Here is a 20,580-nt window from a genome sequence, read left to right on the forward strand (position 1 = left end):
CCTTAATCCTTCACCTGACTCCACCCAATATTCCCTTGCCATGTCAGCGAGCCGAGAGCGAGAGAGAGACCAGGAGGGATAGAGAGAGAGAGAGACCTATAGCATTGATCGCCGAACACGAGCTACTGTGTTTGTGTGGCGACGTTCAGAGGAGACAACAGGATCAGCGACTGAACTCATGACCTGCTTGGATTTGGCGATGCACCAAAGAACAATGACGGGGAACGCAACCAGAAAATCCAACTTTGTCTCTTTTTAATTGTTTGTTTCCATCCCACTGATTCCATTTAAATTCTTCACTCTTCCAACGCACTAAGCATTTCTCTCTGGATGCAAATTAAATGTCTCTGCAAGCACATATATTTACTCCAGTGTGAGTCTGAGACAGCCAAAAGGACAGACTATATATACTTCCATATATGAAGTAGCTGTGAATAAATTTTGGGCACATTTAAATAGCAGCAGCACAGAAGTGTAGCATTCATATTTTAACTTTTACATAAAGTGATTGAAATCCAGCCATCTCCATCCAGACTAAGATTAATTGGCTGCAGCCGTTCTTCTGCTGCTGTACAACACCATTGATGGGGTCTGAGCCAAACATATGCATGATCATATATATATATATATATATATATATATATATATATATATATATATATATATATATATATATATATATATATATATATATATATATATGTATATATATATATGTAAATACACACGCTCGCACATTCACACACATACACACACACCAAATCAACAAGTGGCCTCTGAGTCTCTGTTGAGTCAGCTCCTGAAGAATCAACATGTAGCACGGTTTGAAATCAGTCCTCAGAGAGAAAGAGCAGTATGGCAGCGTGACACAGAGCAGGGAGAGAGGGGGGGGGAGGGAGAGAGAGAGGGCGAGACGGCAGTAACTGTGACTGTCGCCACCTCAACACCGTACAAGAAGGATCAATAAAACAAAGTCAAATATTTCTCACAAAGTAATCCTCCGTGGCCTCTCTGTTCAAAGATCTGTTGGAAAACTGTGAATTGTCCGAGTGAGAGCAGTGGACCAGGTCTCCAGTCCTTTGTAGTAAAAGTTATATTTACTCTCAAACAATGGAAGTGTCCTGACTGCCAGTGCAGCTCATACTCACAGACAATAGAAAAATACAGACATGAGAGAAAGACACAAGTGGGACAGCACTCAGTTTATGAAGCCTTACTATACTATATACTGTGTATTGCTTATTTATGAAATATAGTGTTTATTCTTCTTTTCAAATCTGTTCACTGTCTAACACTGTTCACACACCAAATGTCTATGTTGTCATATTGTGTTGAGCAAAGGATGTAGAGAATGATAATGCTAATAATTAATAATTAATAATAATAATAATAATCAGAGGGTAAACAACAAACATTTTTTAAATGTATGTATTTTAAACTTTATCACAGTCACACTGTGACTTTAAAGTAATGCTGAAGATAGAAGAGTAAAGTTACCAAACCAATGGAATTTAATGACACAAAATTAACTCAGTATTTCTTTATAGTGAAACTGGTGCCATTATAACCACTGTATTAGTCTTGATTAATCTATTGATTAGAGCTGTAACAATAACTTTTTTCTAATCAAAATGCCAAACGTTATGAAGTTCCAGCTCCTAACTCCTAACTCCTAACTCCTAGCTTTTCTTTGTCCTATGTAAATGAAATATTGCCGGGTTTTGGACTGTCGTTCCAGACAAGGAAAGCAATTTGATGGACATTGTGACAGTTTGTCACTATTTTCTGACATTTTATGGACCAAACAATCAATCGATTAATCAAGAAAATGATTGGCAAATTAATCCATTATGAAAATAATCATTAGTTGCTGTATGACTAATTTTTGAAGGGACAAATTTGCTGCTCAAGAGTGGCAGCCATGCTTCACATTGAAAATAATGGCCTTGCTCCGCACTACGCAATATCTCTCCCAGGCTACAAACACAGCACCTTTGCAAACAATCATATGATGATCACGGATAGCACAATTAATGTATCCATTATAGAAGAACCCATTCATTGTGTTGCTTGGCACAAGATTAACTAGGTTATAAACCGGAGTGTATGAAATATGAGATTAAATGGGTTCACAATAAACTGCTGCTTCTGTAAAATGTCAACTACATGAAAATGAGAGATGAGTGTAGATTCAGTGTTTTTGTTTTGTAGAGGATTTAGAAGATGATCACATGCTCAGTGAGCAGTAAAGCTCTGGATTTTGACCATAGATAGCCAGAGGCTTTGATAGTGAGAGCCATTGTTGGACGGATCCCAACAGATTGAAGGAGGATAAGCTTCTTGGGGGATGTGGTCGGAGCAAAACTCTTTTGGGCACTGCCATTTCTCCAGAGAGGGGGTATCCATCATTCCTTTGATGATGGAGTTTTAATTATTAGGAGATGAGGAGAAATGGACTGTGGAGAGATATGTGTTAGGATAGAGAAGTTGTCTCTGGGGCATTAGCTCTTCAGATATACAACACTGTGTGTGTGTGTGTGTGTGTGTGTGTGTGTGTGTGTGTGTGTGTGTGTGTGTGTGTGTGTGTGTGTGTGTGTGTAAAAGAGCATGTTAATGTGTGTGTATTCCCTTCATGGCAATGACTGCATAGGGTTGTGTATAGTGAGAGGTAACATGAGCTTTCAGAAGCATCATCATTTTCTGCCATCACTGACAGGTGCAGTGTTGCAAAATGCATAATGTTAGTTCAGGTTGAGAACTGAAGTCACACATGCATTAGCTGATTGTCATCTGTTTCATTCATGCTTCAACACCACAGGCCCATTCATTCCGTTTGGCTACCAGCTGAACAGTAACGTCCAGTCATACATGCAGCTTTACAACAGGGTTATTGTTACCTGACATACGCTGTTTACTGCCACAGCTGTTGTTAAGGATTAGTTTTCCCTCACAATCCTCAGCTGCTTGGATTCTTTAAGAGCTTTTTTTCACCCAATCTAGCTGTATAACTGTATATTATTTGGATAATAATGTACTGTTTCCTATAAACTGTCAATTCCTTGATGTAAATGTCAAAGATGTCAAATTTACTGATGTCATGTAGTTAGTTATTTAAGGTTTATTTGTTCAGAAAGTCTCAGTGACATTGCAACACATTGTACAAGAGAGACATGAGAACAAATGACAAGATCACAACAAGCACATTCAGTCATGCAAAAAAAGATCATCATACACAGAGACACTAATTAAAACAATTACAAATATATAAAAACAAATGTAAAAAATTTAAGTAAGCAGGACTTTAACATCCCTCAGAGGAACGTAATGGTTTCTGATAATGGTTTTGTCTGTAAAAAATACTAAAAAAGAGGCCAAAGATCTTGAAATTGCTTGTGTTATTTTTAGACCAATGGTCTTAAACACCAACACAAATCTGAAATTATAAAAAAACAGAAAATCAGCAAATCCTTACATCAGAGAAAATAGACATATGGAATATTTAGCATCTCAAATGACTTAAATGATTCATCAGTTAATATAATTGTATTATTATTATTATTAGAGTGAATAAAGTAGCTAGGTAGCAAATAGGGAGTGGTTTCAGAATCAGTCCGTGTTTAAATGTACAGATTGGTGTATACGCTGCATTCACCTGTTCATCTATATTCGTAGATGTTTACCTCATCTCTGCAGAATACAACAGGCCTGATATAATTCTCCTGCATGTCTTATATTTATAGAGGCGTATCATCCTCACATGGTCTGAAGAGGCAACTAAATAATCCACGTGTTCTGTAGGACGCTCTCGCCTCGCTTTTAACCGCCGTGTATGTTTTTACCTGTAGGTCAAAGCGAACTCAACCTTAAGTGGAGCAGAGGCTTTTACATTTTGCAGCCATAGACATAAGTGCGTCTCTCTTTCCCTCTCCCTCTCTTCCCTCTGCAGGTTCCCATTTCAGGTCTGTCTGCCTGAGCCCATATCTCGCTCACTGTCACTATTCACGCTCGCCCTATCTATCTGTGTCTCTCTCCAACTTCTCATCTCCACTCTTATTCCCTTATTTTCCATCTCTTTCCATTAACCTCTCCTCTGCCTGCTTCTGTTCTTTCCTCCTGTGCTCTTTTTCATGCTCCGAATCTTAATGCACGGCCCCTTTTCTCAGTGTCCCTGTCTGAGTGGCCCTATTGCTCTGTCTCTGTAGAACAGTGTGGCGGCTGTTAGCAGTGCCCCGACGTCATGGCACATGGCTGCGGCATCCTGGCTATAAATAACTTGGTCTCGCGGTGCTCAGTCCAAGACAGGACCGAGAGCCAGAGGGAGAGCAATCTGCTGTCTCCCTCAAGAGATGCTCGAAGGAGAAGGCGCAAATAAGCCAGTGTAGTCTGCGCCGCCTTCACCACCAAGACCTTCATTGTACTTGGTGAATTTAGTGGCTCTGAATTTAATTATTTTTCCTGACAAGGGCAAACGTCTGGCCAGGACACAGTTCAAGAGCTAAGGCTAATCAAAGGTCAAGGCTCTAAATAGTGAGGTGTAAAATAACACACAGTATATATCTACTGTGTCAAATCAAGTCAGACTCACATATGACTCAGAATCACGTAGTTTTAGTTATTCCTTTATTTTTTATTCTAGACATGTTTAAGAATGTGAGGGAAGTGCTTATTGTCTTGTCTCGCATTGTTGATCAATGACAGTGGACCAATCTTTCAAGTGCTGCGTAATTGACTGTTCTGCAATGGATTTAGGTCACTTTCAATTTCATCAGGCCCAAAAAAATCACACATTGTTGCTTTTTAGTTCTGGTCCATTTCCAGATGCTGCTGCTGTGGTCACAACGTTTCGGTTTCTTGGACACAAGCGCAGCCCACCATTATTTGAACTTTGTCTGACTTAAATGGATGAATCATTGGGATAAACCATTTTTACCATTTTAAACCATTTTAATTCATGCTAAAATCTCATATTACTATTGTGGCTCGACTGATGCCAATTTAAAATCTGATGACCCAATGATATATACAGCAATATACATATTTTTTCATTTCTTTTAACATAAACACATAAGGAGGGGGACATTTTACTGTTGAATAATCAACTTGTCAGTGCTCTCTGATGGACAAACTATAGTACACAGTATATAGAAGTTATCTCAAACCTAATGTGGCATTTCTATCCTCCTTCTGTCTGAGTTTGATTGACAGCTTGTACTCCGTCCTAAATGATTCAGAATAATGGGCAAAGAGTCATAACACTGCTTCAACACTATGTGAAAGATGAGTCAGTATTATTTTTTTAATAATTATTCCAAAAGTAATCATGTTTACTTTCTCTTATTCTCTGTCTAACAAAAAGCACATTTGCAGTGAGGATTAGATTTGCACTGGCAAGTGTTTTGCAAGATTACAGAGTGCAAAGTCATTCACACAAAAGAAGAAGAATAAAGAACAAGATTGCTGAGCCTTTCTTCAGTCTGCTCCCTATAATTCTTTGCTGTAAATAAACATATCTGCACCAGTGATATGAAGGTAAACAGATGAAGCAGCCCAATCTGACCTATTGCACTTTTTGTAGCCTCCATATCAGCCGCTAAAATGTAACTGCAGCTCTCTCACGTGTACTTAAATTCCTGAAGGGTGCAAGCTATTATAACTTCTTGATTCTCTACAAACCCAGAGAACCTCCACAAGTATCTAATTTAGAAGCACAATTCAGCCATTGTAATTCTGGCAAACACAGGCAAAGGCATTTCTTATCGCAGTTATGTGTGCTGCAGTAAGCACCTGTAGTTTTAATCTTACCAGAAGCTGTTTTGGGGTTTTTTTCAGTGTAAAATGGTCCAAAACCTGCAACTTCTTCTCAATCCTAGCAAAGGAAACAACTACTGCTTGTGACAGTTACTCAAGACTCCCTGTTTCTACTTCACAATGAACATGTTTATTTGCTAGAAGGGCCTAATTTGAGAAACAAAGGTGCCTCAGAAAGCTTTGTATTATAAGCACGCTAACATCCAAGGTCGGCTCATTTTCTCTTTTCTCTTCACTTCTATCCCTGTGTTTTTATGCTTTCATGAAATGTTTAGGCGAGTGAGTGATTTAAGTAGTCGAAAAAAAAAAAAAAACTCTTACTGTAAAACTGATACACATGGTTGGAGTGGAACAGTCACATTGTAAAAATGGATGGACCAATGTCTGATGTTTGTGATCCATTTTGAAATCAATGATCTTGTCAGTGATCTTGTATAATGTCCAATCAATGAATCTCCCAAGAGTACTGAAATAGTTTGTTTTGGAGATTCTCCCTGTTTCTTAGACTGTGAACATGTGGGCAGATGTTCCTCGATGGATGCGTGATGCCTACAGCAAGCTGTCACCTAAATAACATCACGTTGTTTCTACTGCTGTGTGTTCTGAGGCTAAAAAGCTGCCATGTGCTTGAACATTTCTTATTATTTCTCAGTGTTAGCCCTCAAACTTGTGATCTGGTTTGTCAGTGTAGCGACAAACTGATTGAGATGTTCCAGTTTTGCTTTCTTCCCATGGCCAAATGGAATATATAGCACTGCACATATTGTGAATGCACACTCCATTAGCTATGGTTCTGTTCCTCTGCATTTCTGACTGTGGGCGCTTTATGGAGACTACAAGCCTCCCCCTCTTTTTCTGGCAGAAATCCTCTTGTTCAAGCCCTCTGTATGTGTGACTTCTTGCTGAAACAATAAATAGATTTATAAGTAAATAATTTTTCAAAAGTAAGTCTGTGCTTTAAAAAGGTTGTTAGCCCATAAAAGGGTTATTCTGAGACGAAGAAGGTCTTGTCTGGCTCGTGCATTTTGGTTCTGGCTGGGTGCTCTGCTTTATTTCAGTGCAGTCTAACAGGGATGTTGTGTTTGTGTGTGTTTCTTCCAGGCGACAGTAACCCCAAGGAGAGCAGCCCCTTCATCAACAGCAGTGATGCTGCCGCAGAGAAGAGCCAGCAGTATGACGGCAAGAATATGGCCTTGTTTGAGGTACAGTCTTATATTCTAAACACACACACACACACACACACACAGATTTGTTAACAGTTATGATAGTAAGAAACGGAATACACTCATTCTCACGATTCAGTGATTGAATAGGGGCTCTGACACTGATTAATGAGGATAATTAGTGTGTGAAGGGCATGTGGGGACCTTAGGTTAATGCAAGCAAATCTCACACTGCTACAGGAGAGAACTTCAACAAAGCAATTTACCAAAGATCTACACCAGTGTATTTACATTTTGCTCTCAGTGGGATTTCTAGAACAAACAAGAAAAGTTAAACAAAATCAGTCAATGAAAATTTTATTGTGCAAATACTTAGTTTTTCTGTTGCAGGTGGGTTGGAATTTGCAAAATGTCACTTCACTTTAACTGAGAGGGTTAAAAACAATGATGACTGACTCCAGCCTTCCTGTCTGTGTTTGTCTCTCTGCAGGAGGAGATGGACACCAGCCCCATGGTGTCATCTCTTCTCAGCAGCCTGGCCAACTACTCCAACCTGCCCCAAGGTAGCAAGGAGCATGAGGAGGCCGAGAACAACGAGGCCGAGTCATCACGCAAGAAACCTGTCAAGGTATCTACCAGAAATACATCAAGCTTCACAGTATATGCATCTATGCATTCATGCTTGCAAATATACTGTGTTTAGGAGTATTGTATGTCATAGATAACTGCATGAATTTGATTATTACTTATATGTGTTTGGTTTTACCATTGGTTTATGTTGATATCACAAAATAATTCATAGAATTATGATTTTATACCGGAGCAAGATATTTCTGTTCTTGCGACTGTAGTTAAAACAAGATCATGAAAACAGTACAAGCAAAGTACAATAGCAATGTAATCATGTCAAGCAAAGTGTAACATGGAGGCTTCTTATTTTTAGTTTTTATTTTTCCAAAAATTGAAGGAAATTATCTTATCAACATAAAATGATAAAATTCTAATTTAAAAAAAAAACTTTTGCTGTTAATTTTTGTTTGTTTGTTTTTGTGCATACTGTGATGCAAGATTAGTAGCATATGTGCATTTTCTCCCAGTTTTTGTCTTCCCCTCTCTCACTGTGATCTCTTCTATAGCAGTAAACAAAACAAATTGTGGTTGCATGAGGATGTACAAGCAGACTAAAAATCAGGTGACACTGGTCCTCTAGTGTATTTCTAGTGAATATCAGTTAACACAGCAAATAAGTAGCTCTAAGTGTGTCACAGTGAACACAGAAGCATTGATGGGGTTTCTGGAGTCATTGTGTATAATAAGCAAAAAGGAAGGGTTCCCTATGATGCATCATGCATATAGCTGTTGAGGTGTCTATTATCTATTTGTAAAAACATTTGAATATTCTTAACAATATGCTGCTTTTAAGCACATTTAATAGGATATGTACGGTGCTGCAGTCTGCATGTTGCTGCAGTACCAGTGTTAAACAGCTAATGATGTCACCGGCTGCAGTGTAATTAATAAAGATGAAATGATAGTTTAAGCTGTCTGCAGAAAAAAGTGCAGGTTTTCAGGTCTGAAAGATGATTCCTTCTTAAACAAATGATTCAAATCAACTTACACCAGTCTTATGCTGTGTGCATAGATGAATCACTGCTGCTGCTGTAATCTTGTTTATGATGTGCTCTGGACAACTTGTTCACCTGAGAAAGGTTACCATGTTTGTTGCCAAGCGATGGTCATGAAGTGTTACCAAATATAGATTTGAAGATTTCCATTAGATTACATCACAAATCCCTTCACTGTTTTGTTTTATTGTTTTGTTAACACTCTCACTGGGGAGCCAGAAAAACTCCACCGGTCTAGAACTTGTCAGTCATTCTTTGTTGATGTTATAAATCCCCTGCTCATGTTACTGGATTGCATCTTAAATGCCACTCACTAATGACTTCCTTCCACATCATCCCCTGGTATTTTCTGCTGTTGGGTGTTGAGTTGCCAGCAGAAATGAGTTTACTGGTCAGCCGTTTTTTGTTAGTTTTTTCTTGGCACTTGATCGACAGACAGGCTGCTACATTATTAATCCTGTGTGAAATGGTGGTTTTAGCTGCACAGCAAGATGTAATATAGCAAAGCTGAAATGAGAAGAAGATGATGATGATGATGATGATGATGATGATGCAAATGATGAAAGACATTATGCCAAGTTATTGTGGCAGGCTGGTGGAAAAGTGACTGATTCACATGTTTACATATTTCAAAGTGACTTTTAAAACTCACTTTTCCACTCCTTTCTTTTCCTCCTGTGTGGTTTTGCTTTCACTCAGGTCTTCCTCCTTCCTCACCTTGAAGCAAATCACTGATGATGACCTTGGATGCCAGTGTGTCTATCTGATACACTGTCGACTTTATCCACTGTGAATCCAGATGAGTCCTATAGATAAACAGTAGATCCTCAGGGAAAAAAACTTTTTAAACCAACATTGGAGATAAGCTTTATAGGCAGTACTGACCTCATGACCATAGTGATTTCTGCATGTGTACCTCTCTTACACAAAATATAGTGACAAAATCAGCATTGAGTAAAGCAAACAGAAAGTGAAAGTGCATGGAAGAATAAAAAAAAAATCCCTTTCCATTTGGTTTTTCTGTAGATTTTAGCCAGATCTTATCATTGGATTGAGTTTGCTTATTTGTCATGGAGATGTTTTAGTTGTTCAGTTGTTATCAGATCAACTAAGTATTGAATTTTTGATATTGTGAGCATGCTAGGATGTTGACGTTAACATTTAGCGCAAAGGTTTGTTTTGCTCAAGTGTGCCCTGGATTTATACCCTTCCACACTGCATATTAGATTGTCCTATAGTGTTGGACACCTCCCGACACCTTTCCAGCACTGCATATGAGGGGGGTGGCATCGACGTCCGACCAGTTCTGTAACTCTCCGAGACAGAGCCAGCATTCAAACCAACGTTATGCCGTGATTGGCCAGTTGTAAGGAAGTGAGAGTAAGAGTCCGGCATTGTACTTCTCTTACTAGCTCTCTTTTTTCATTCATTACACAACTATTTGTGAAACTTTAATGTGAACAACCTAGTCTGAAAGTATGTGCTGTTTGCCATTTTAGACGATATTTTATGCCCCCCTCCCCTCTCCTTCACATTCCAGTGAGGCCGTTCAGAACAACTATGAACACATTTTTACCTCTGACGTGTTTGGACAGCGTGTCTTAAGAACTAGACCACAATCCAGCCCATGGTCTTGTTAAAAACTAAACTAAACCACCTCAATGACAGCTGAGCAAGCTGATGAAGGCCATCAGAAGTGGCTAAAAGCTCCAGAAAATAAGCAGTTAGTGGGATTTTTTTTTGGTCAAATTGTTATTTCCGAGGTTAATAATAAACCTGCATTCTACAGATGGCAAAGTTCTGCTATTGCTACATAGCCAGCATTAACATTAACAGCTGTTAACTTACCAGTCTAGAAGAAACATTGCAACTTCAGCATCAAACTTCCTTTACTCACCAAGAGCTGTCTCCAGCAGTGGAAAGCAAAGCCATTGTTAACTCTTGTCTCCATTACATATTTTCTTCTACTGAAGTCAGCGCGCTAACCAGCTAGCCCCAATCCATCTCATCACTTTCTGATAGTGGATCACTGTAGCCTCCAAGCTGCCCTGAAGACGTAGCACTGCTCAGAGGGCGTATTATAACCTTTTGTATTATGAAGACAATGAAAAGTTCCCGCCAAGAAACCAGACTTTATATTCATGTTCATAAAATGTCATATTTTAAATGTCAGCTCATGCTAATTGGCATCGTAAAACTTTTTGTTTTGTTTTGCTTCTGGTGATATCTAGCCATGCACATAGTCTATTTTCAGAAACAAGAAACTCAGTTTATGAAGATCGTCCTCACTGTGAACAACTTTATACTGAAGAAATACACCCCATGAAATCAGGTCTGTGGATTATCAAGAGTAATAGAAACACTGTTTCTGAAAACAAATCTAATTTGGGGGACCTAACCTTCAAACAGGTTGTAAAGCTACTTCCTATTATTTCCTGATTGTACAAAAAAAACACAGGTGTCTTCACTTTGTTACTGCTTGCTAGTTGTGCAGTCCCTCATTATCCCAGTTCTCCCAGTTGTCCCAGATGTAAGGTGTATTTGTCTGGCTCAGTCCCCAGCTCAGCTAACCCTGGGAGCAGGTCTAATCTCCCCCCTGTCACCTCAACCCCTTCAATACGTTAATTAGTCTGCACGCTACACCAAGCTGCTGCTTCTCCAATCAGCAGCACATTCCACAGGCAATCTCTCCATCGCCATGAGAGGCTTTTCATTAAGGCAGCCTGTGGCGTTTTATCGCTCGCACAACGACCCCTCTCCCTCCCCCTATCGCCTTCCTTCTATTTCTCACTCCACTCCCTCTTCCCCGCTCTCCATCTCCTTCATCATCGGTCCCTCGAGTGAGGGAGTAAGTGAGTTGTGAGAGAGGGAGAGCAAAGCAGCAGGCTTTCTTTGTCGCAGTGTGAAAGCCAAGATTAGAGATTTGGTTGGCGTGTGACATGAGGGAGCAGTCTGGAGGTCGCACAGGTCAAGATGGAAACCAGTCACCGCTAATCTGCCGGCGATTTTCTCTTCTCTGACTTTATTCCTTTAACACAGGGAGGCAAGGCACCTTTTAAACTCAGAGGTGATCCAAAGAGCTCACAAAATAAATGCATTAGAGCAACATTTAAACTGCTATAACCAATATTTTTTTACTGTACATATGTGTATGTTAACCTCAAATCAAATTACTTCTTTTATCTGAAAGGGTTGCTCATGATGAACACATTGAGAATTATCACCTGATTCTGCACTGATTCCCCGTAGCACAGCATTTTAGCTTCTTTCAGCTCATTGTTTTGGTTTTTCATTGTTTTATTTCACTCTCACTGCTTACATCAGCATTGTTTCTAGCTAAATCCACTCTATACTATATGTAAAAAACCAACACAGAGCTAAAAAAAAAAGTTAATATTGGAATTAACATTTGCCAGGTTGACAGAGACATGATTCCTAATAAATGATTACGTTGCTCTGTAGAAAATAGGCAAATCTTTGTTGACACGTTCAGAATATCAGGAAGGTCAGAGGTTTACAAAAACAGAGGAAAATAAAATGGAATAGAGTTGAAACAAACTTAAATTTTGCTATTTAGATTTGAAAGCGGGTCACAAGGGGACACATTTCAAATCATCAAAAAGTTGTTTCCATCTGTTTTCAGTATTGTAGCTAAATGCAGCTTTGCCATGTTGGTTCCCAAAGAGCTATGTTTATATTCTTCATTATTAGAAATTTATTTTGGGTCTGGGAAGTAGTGTCTTATAAAATGAGCAACACTTAAAAATCTGTTCCAAAATTAAATGGAAGCCAGTGTAACGGTTTAAAAACAGGGGAAATGTGTTCAGTTCTCCTAGTTCTTATTAGAAACCAGCATCCTGACTGTGCTGCAGTTGTCTCATGATCTTTATGGGAAGACAAGACAAGAGACATTTGCAGTAGTGCACCTTGGCAAAATTAGCCTCTCTAAATCTTTAATTCTTGCTATATGTTTGAAATGATAAAAAGTTGATTTAGTTTTTGTCTTGATACGGCTGCTGAATTTCCTACTTGGCCTCTAGTCTTACTAGGTCAAAATGAAGCTGAATAGTTACTTAGATTTTTCTTTCTTGTTGCCAAATACAGTAATTTGTGTCTTACTTCATTGTATTTATTATTATATGTATTGCATCCAGTTGTGATGTGCAAAATGGCAACATATGAAATCTGATTTCAGTTTTCAGTAGATTCTCATATTTTCATTGACTAATAAAATCCAATATAACATATACTGTAGTATTTGTTCTGTAATACCTGGCAAATTTGACCAAACTAAACACAATACAAACCATTTTATTTTATTTTAAGTAATTTTCTAGATGACTTCTCTCGCCAAGAATTACAGAAGCATTATTCCATGCACTCTCTGCCTTTGCAGGGTAATGTTCCCTCACATAAACGTTGTTTCTTTTCTGGGTGTTTTATGATCCCTGCTCTTAGCACTGCTCCAACCGTCTCTCCGCCCATCGCGCTCTCCCTCCCCTTCTCATTAAACCGGTGCATCGGATCAGTATTCCCATCAGCAGCCTTGTGAAGGATGTATCCTGATAAATGTCAGTTCATGTTATATATCACAGCAGCGTGCATGTGAGTTCATTGTGGTGCTAAACAGAAATTTCACAGCTTATAGCCATTTAGCAAAGGCCCTGTTCAGGCCTGGTATTAACATCCGTCCTGAGTGATCCGATCACAAGTGGACAGCTCTAAGTACAGGTGTGAACGCACCCATAGACGCATTCAGGACGCATTTGAGATCTGATCACTCAGACCATATTCAGAGGTGGTCTGGGCCACATGTGGAACTTGATCGGATCACTGAAGACACATGTTAACACCAAGTCTGATTTTTGATTACCAAAAGTTAATAAACTAAAGATTCAGTTTTAAATGACGAAGAAAAACAGCAAATGTGCTCATTTGAGAAACTTTAACCAATCCATTTTTTTGACATTTTCGTTTGAAAAATGAAACTATTAACCAACCATCAAATAGTTGCCAATTCCTTTTCTGTCAATCAATTATTGATTAATCAACTGATTTTTTAAAGTTTACTACACTTAAGAGAAGGACAATTCAGAAAAGTCATATCTTAAATTGAGTTTTTTCTAATCTAGGATAAATGTTCTCTTTCACCATTTGCATTAAATCCTCAACCTTTTTTCAAGATAAATTATTGATGACTGATCTGAATTAGAAAACAAAAAATCCAGATTTATCTTAAATCTCTGAAATCTCGATACTGTTGCTACTGTTGCTTATTTGAAGGTGAGCTTTTGCAGTGAAAACATTTTCAGCTCACCTGTCCTCTACTGCTGAGCTGAATTTCAGAAACCAAGAGATTCAGTGTAGCTACTTCCCCAGAATGTGATCATTAGTGGATAAGGAGACTTTTAGCCTTGAATCTGAATCTCTAAAGAGAGGTTTCACAACTGGTGGTAACACTTGAGGCTTTTAACCTAGAATATTCTAGTAACACATGTAGATGCTATTTGGAGGTGATGAGCCTTCAGCACCACAGAGGACTTTTGGCTACAGCAGTCAGTGTTTTACAGATAACCAGTGAATAAGGTTTTTACACACACGTAGACACACACACACACAGTGTTGACCGCTGAGCGACTGGTTCATCCACAGCCGGTCAGGGAGGCTGATGTTCGCTGGCCTCTCCTCTCGCTGTCCGTTTAATAATTCAGCACACCTGAGTAGAAACACATTTCCCCTATCAGCTCCTGTTTGGCCAGTAGAGCGTGGAGATGGAGCTACAAGCTCCCAGTCTGCCTCCCTCACTGTCGTTGCCCCCCCCCCCCTCCCCCCACCCACCCTCCCACTCCACTTCACGCCTCTGTCTCTGCCTCTACAGTAATGAAACTGCAAATGTCCATCTTCTCCTCCTCTTTTATTTCCTCTAATTTCCTCTCCATCCATTCTTGTTCCCTCTCCTCCTCTCCTCCTAACATGTTACTTTGATGGATTAATTTATTGATGAATTAACCATCATATACACTGATTGATGGAAAGCCTCTGATCTACTGATGGAAATGGAGACAGACAAAACTTTCATGATGTTGGATTCAATGATGATTGGATGCGATGATGATTCGATGGTGACCTATGAAGGCAGGTGCGGCTCCAACAGGGGATTAATACAAATTTGGGGCTACATGTATTGGAGATTCAGTGTGGAGGCTCGTCCTGCCCCTGAGCATAAAAATCCTCCAAGAAGTGATTTTAAAGATGCCGCTGGTTTTGTCAGCCTAAGCAGGTCAGCAGGGTGTCCCCGAGCTCGAGGGCCTGGACATTTCCTTTCCTCTGTACTGTAATGTTAGATGTACATGTGTATGTAGTTTCCCCACATTCCTCCCCTTAACTCCTCTGTCCTCTTTCACTTTCATTTTCGTTCTCCTGCAGCTGGCCAAGAATATGGAGTTCCTTTCACCTTCCCTTTTTAATTCTTCTCTTCTAAAAGCTCTTAATGTCTAATAGAGAAAAAGTGGCTCCTTTGCTTAACCTCAGCAATTCAGGAGAAGTCCGTAGGAGGGTTGAGATAAGACTGTGGGGGTGTGAGGAAAGAGAAGGAAAGGAAAATAATGATCAATACAGTCTATGATAAGTAATATACAGTGTAAAAGTACAGTTTTCAAGGAAGGTATGAAGGAATTTATGAATGAGGTCCTGATACCTAAATGATAGTGTTGTTCCAAAGTGACTCATTTATGTGTTTTCTGATCTGCCACCTTGTGGTTAAGGTTTAGGCAACTAAATCTACTAGTTAAGGTTAGGAAAACATTGCCATCATGGTTAAAAGAAACCGGTTCTGACTGTTGGCTAGAGGCAGAACATGAACTGCAGCCCCTCCCCCCTACCTATTCCATTATCTTAGAAATAGTAGGTCCTTTTGGACAGTTCCACACTTCACACACACACACAGGTATAGCGAAAGTTCAGTGTGGTGGTAAATGGGCCCACCGCAGAACAGACTAATTTAGTTTATATCAACCAAATGATTCAGTTTCCTAACCATAAAGGAACTGTAACAATATTTTATTTGCCATAACCACAATATTTTCCTAACCTGAACTGTTCTAATGTTACCACTCAAACATCTTGAACAAAGCAAAGATTTTATAACATTAGCCAAGATGTTCCCCTCTCGGATCCCACAGTCTATCCTCCCTTTTCTATTTGAATTTTTGATTAAATTGATGGTCTTGGAAATTTGTCTCCTAATAGAAAGTATTTTCAGTCTGATGAGAAACTTCATATTAATGTTAAATAGGGTTGAATTTCCCATGTCACATTCACACCCAGTCATCCACCAAACCTTTTTCCTAAGAGGTTTTGCGACACTACAACAAGGTCCCACCACTTCTACATTTGCTATCAAAGAGGAAACTCAGGAAGCCTTAAAACAGATTGATTTAAATAATTGAACAAATAACTCAGTGCTGTTATTTTTACAGTGAAATTGAGAAAGAAATGGAGGGAATCCGTATTTATTTATTTTTTTATGCAATACCGTGTTTGGTTATCGCTTCAGTGAGCTTCAGAGCTCAGTGGATTGTGTGCCTGAAGTGCATCTGATGGGTATAGACAGTGTAGAGACAGAAAGAGAGAGAGAGAGAGAGAGAGAGAGAGAGAGAGGGAGAGAATGGTCCAGTCTGGTGAGAAGCTAGTGGTAAGTGGTAGTTCAGCAGGAGGCAGTGAATCTGAAGTAGGTGCCAGGGTAGATGTATTGAAGGGTCCTGTTGTGCGTCTAACACACCTGAGCCATCCATGCAGTGGGGTGACTGCACTTCCCAGGGGGTTGGTGGGCAGCTGTTTCTTCCAAGTTCAGTGGCGCCACATTGGCCTACCTGTGGCTCTGCAGCAGTCAGTGTTCCCTTTTGTCACGGTGGCTCGCTCTCCAGGGAAATCATCACTCTGCTGGCTCCCAGCCCATTAAACAGACACTCATACTGTATGTGAGTGTGTGTGTGTGTGTGTGTGTGTGTGTGTGTGTTCGTGTGTGTGTGTGTGATCATCTGTGTTTGTCAGAGCGGACACTGGTCGGGACTGAAATCCCTGTGTACAAATGAACAAATGAAACATGAATTGGATGAAAATAGAGAAGCGGCATTTTCAATGAACTTTCAGCCTTTTTCCCCAACAGGGTCACGGATTCAATGCATACACAAGTGTTCCATCACTTTCAGGCGATTTCTCAGTGTAAAGTCATTAGAATCATCCATTAGTTGACCAGATTTTTTTGTGTTGGAGGCTGTTTACCAAAGCCGCAGAGGTGTTTTATCGTGTTTAGGTCCTCAGACTCGATGTAAGCCCTCTCAGTATCTATTATCTGTGTCTGGTACATCTTATGTAACACCCAGGATTTCTAGCGGACAAACACTGTTTTTCAAAGCCTCTTGTTGAATGTGGATTATAATTTATCACTCAGCTGTGAGCTACTGCAGACACTCATACAGCGGGCCAACATACAAGGTCTGCTTGATTGTGGTTCTCCATTGTTTTGGGGAGCAGGCGAGGTAAATGACATTTTGTAGTCTGGAGAGGGTTATTGCCTACTTCAGTTATGTTACTCTCCTGTGGAGTGTTGTGGGGCATAAACACCTTTTTGTTGTAACACTGAATCGTATTTACACACCTTTTAGGGCAGCTTTGTATAATCTGTAATCATTATTTTCAGTCGGGCTGTGCTTTTTAACCTGCCTTCCTCCACGTGTGAGTGAGAACTGGGCAAAAATAACTTACTTAATTTTTACAGCTGTACCTTTCAGCTTTTCTGACAAACTATTGTGCTAAGATGTTATCTTTTTTGGATCCCACAGTCTAGTTTTTATTTTTCTGTTTTGATGTGTTTGAAGTGGAAACTGCAAAGGATTTGGCCAAATAAAAAAGGCTGTGGAATATATGTGTTCACCTTTTTGACTTCAAAAGCCACAAAACAAGGTCACTGAAGTTTTAGAAATCCTTTCTAATTAGACTCACCCACCTTGAGAGGACTTAGAAAGCATTCATCCTCTTGAAGGTGTTAAGTCTGCTATTGTACACTACAGTATGAAAATGCACACAGGTTTTCCCCTTTAATAACTTACCTGTTATTACAAATTGACCTCAGCCCACTTTGTGCAGCAGCAGCAGTTTAGGGTCTAACAACAAAGTGCTGATTGCAGGGGAACCTTTCTGCCTGCAACACCTGACTGCTAATGTATATTACACACCAAGTCCCTGAAGGACCTGCCGATGGAAACTCAGACTTTTTAATTACAGCATTTCTACTTTGGGGGAGAGGCATGAAAAGCAAAGAATTTGGAGGTAAAAAGAAGTGGCAGTGTCAGAAATTAAACTACTCATGTGGCCCCAGTTTGAGTTTTCTTTTTCTATGTAAACTATTATTCTTTTAAGTATTTACTTTAAATGTGGGTAAAAATCTGTCTCCCTCTCTTTCTGGCCAAAGTTCAGTTTGAATAGGCAGACTGTCTGGTTTTAATGTAAATGAAATCTAAACTCTACATTTTGAACCATACCTCAGAATAACTGAGGAAACACAGTCTGACACCAATACTGGACCACTTGTCTAACATTTAATAAACTGTACGTAGAGAATATTTTATATAGTAATACAAATGTAGTTTCATAGTTGGGAGCCCATTCAGCATTTCAGTGTTCATACAAAGGAAAAAAAACTTTATTAAGACCTTTGACAAGCAGGTGATGAAAAATCCTCTCTGCCACACACTGAAGGGCACAGTCGCACTGAGTCAAAATCTGATTTGCATAGACGACAGACAAACTGTGCAAATCAATGTCATATAGTGGGCGAGATGATGGAGATGGATGAGATTTGATCTCCACTGCTCCATCCAGCAACCTGTGGAGGCAACGATGTGGATCTCTGGTTAAAGCCCAGTGAGGCTGAAGGTCAAGAGATTCCCTCCTGTGAAGATTAAGTTGTTACAGAGGCAAGATTGTGGGTTACATTTCAGCTCTGTGGAAGATAACTGTACACACACACACCTAAAGATGGTGACAAATGCATTGTGACAAAAGGATAAAAGGATGTTTAGGTGTCACTCAATAGAAAATTAAACAACATACAAAAAAATACAACATATTAGATTAACATTTCAGTTCTGATCTCTTTGTTCCGTGAGGAAATTATTTTCGCAGCAAGGCAAACATAAACGCAAGACAAGCAATAAGACATCTGAAGATATTAAGAGTTCAGATTCCAAACACATAATACAGAATGCAAGGTTTATGTGATAAGCAAAGAAGCACTGCAGCAATAACAACAGGCATAAAATAAAGTGCTAAGTGATACACAGACACTAAAAAACATGAGCATTTATTGCAAAGGGGATGAATGAAAATTTGAACCTGTTGTGTTTAACGGTATCTGACCAGAGGGGAGGGGGTCAGATTCCATAAAGTGAGGATGGTCTGGATTTGCTTTGATGGATTTAGCTTTTTGTGTGATTTACTGACTGAAAATGTCTGAGAAACAAGACTTCTGCTCACCAGTGAGTTTACTCACCAGCTTGACAATGTTGCCCAGTCAATCCCCATTTTGAATATTGAAATTCCTAAACCAAAAAATTACTGAGTGGATCAGGATTTGATCATCATCATCATCATGAAACTAATAAATAATAAATTTAGCAAAAAAAAAAGTCTCAGAAAAAAAAAGAAATGCCTCAGTATTCAAATAAACTCAATTTCTTGTCATTATAAATTTCTTTCATTTTAGGTTTCTCGTCTGTATAATAATAATGGACTGAGAAGGTGGCAGCTATTGTTATGTTTATGATCTTGTTTAGATGATTATATAAAATACAACTTGCTTAGGATCAGGAGAACACATGAGAATAAACACTATATTTTTAGTGAATATTAATTCAAGTGTGGTGTCTGATACATTCTGTTTTTGTTTTTTTCGCAGGATTTCTCACATATGCTACAGAATATATGTCATGCTACTGTATATCAAGCTGTGTTAATGTAATTCCACATAACAGTAAGAAATGTGATGCAATATATGTGCCAAGATATGATATGATGTGATATGATATGATATGATATGATATGTCTATGAGTCATTTGCTGCTGTTCTCAGTTGGATCGGGGGTTTTCAAAGTGATAACTCACTAATTACAGTTCCGAGTTTGAGCTCTTGCGCTGCTGTTTATCTAAAGAAAATTAGAAGATAATTATATTTGTGAGACCTGTTTGGATTTGCTTTCTCTCCGTTTCTCTCTTCTGCTCTTGCTCTCTCTCCTCCTCTCTGCAAACCGTACATTATTAATGCAGGAAAGCGAGCCTCTCCAAACAAATCACATACTGTAGCATCAGACATAATATTATTCATATGATGTCAGCCACTTGTCAGGATGATGTGATTATAAGTGTGGTTTATGAATTCAGCATCTGCTGTCACTTCCCAGTGCAGAGCTTCTTTTTTAAATCTTCCATCTTGTGTAGTGTCCATCCTGTTCGAGCAAATGTAATAACCAACCGCTGTTGGAGAAATATATTAGTTAAAAAGACAGAACAGCTGGCCTGAGTGTGCAAAGGTATTTAAAGCTGCACCTCTAAAGCTCACTAATTAACATTTTATATCTTGTTTGTTTAATCTGAGCAAAAGCCAGATCAAAAAACAGCTGTTTGTAGCTGTTTCCAGTCTTTGTGCTATCCTACGTAAACTAAGCAAATTAGGCTTATTCCCAAAATGTCAAACTATTCCTTTAACCTAGTGGTACTACAGTTCTGGATTAGGATGGTTTAGGCTGGACATCTTTTTGCATGTTCTGGATCAATAATTTTTCAGTTTTAAGTTTTATTTTGAATCCATTTATATGGACTTATCTGAACGTGACTTGTTGGATTTTTATCTTATCCATTTTTAAACACAACTCAAAATATATCAAAGCCCGGGTTCAGTGGTATATATGATCCCATCCATGAAGAGA

The 20,580-nt window shown here is 39.1% G+C and overlaps 1 protein-coding gene across 3 annotated transcripts in view; it reads left to right on the plus strand.

Moving 5' to 3' along the window:
• The window catches only part of slc12a5a (solute carrier family 12 member 5a), a 154,350-nt gene that overhangs the window by 99,480 nt on the left and 34,290 nt on the right, over window positions 1-20,580 (plus strand). For all 3 annotated transcript variants that reach the window (XM_071494612.1, XM_071494613.1, XM_071494614.1), the window contains exons 2-3: window positions 6,910-7,010; window positions 7,462-7,599. In XM_071494612.1, coding sequence (XP_071350713.1) covers window positions 6,910-7,010; window positions 7,462-7,599 — 239 coding nt within the window. The remainder of the gene's footprint in view (window positions 1-6,909; window positions 7,011-7,461; window positions 7,600-20,580) is intronic.

Source organism: Trachinotus anak, unplaced genomic scaffold, assembly GCF_046630095.1.
Source record: "Trachinotus anak isolate AG129_WGS33_773 ecotype Australia unplaced genomic scaffold, CSIRO_AGI_Tana_v1 ptg000013l, whole genome shotgun sequence".
NCBI lineage: Eukaryota > Metazoa > Chordata > Actinopteri > Carangiformes > Carangidae > Trachinotus > Trachinotus anak.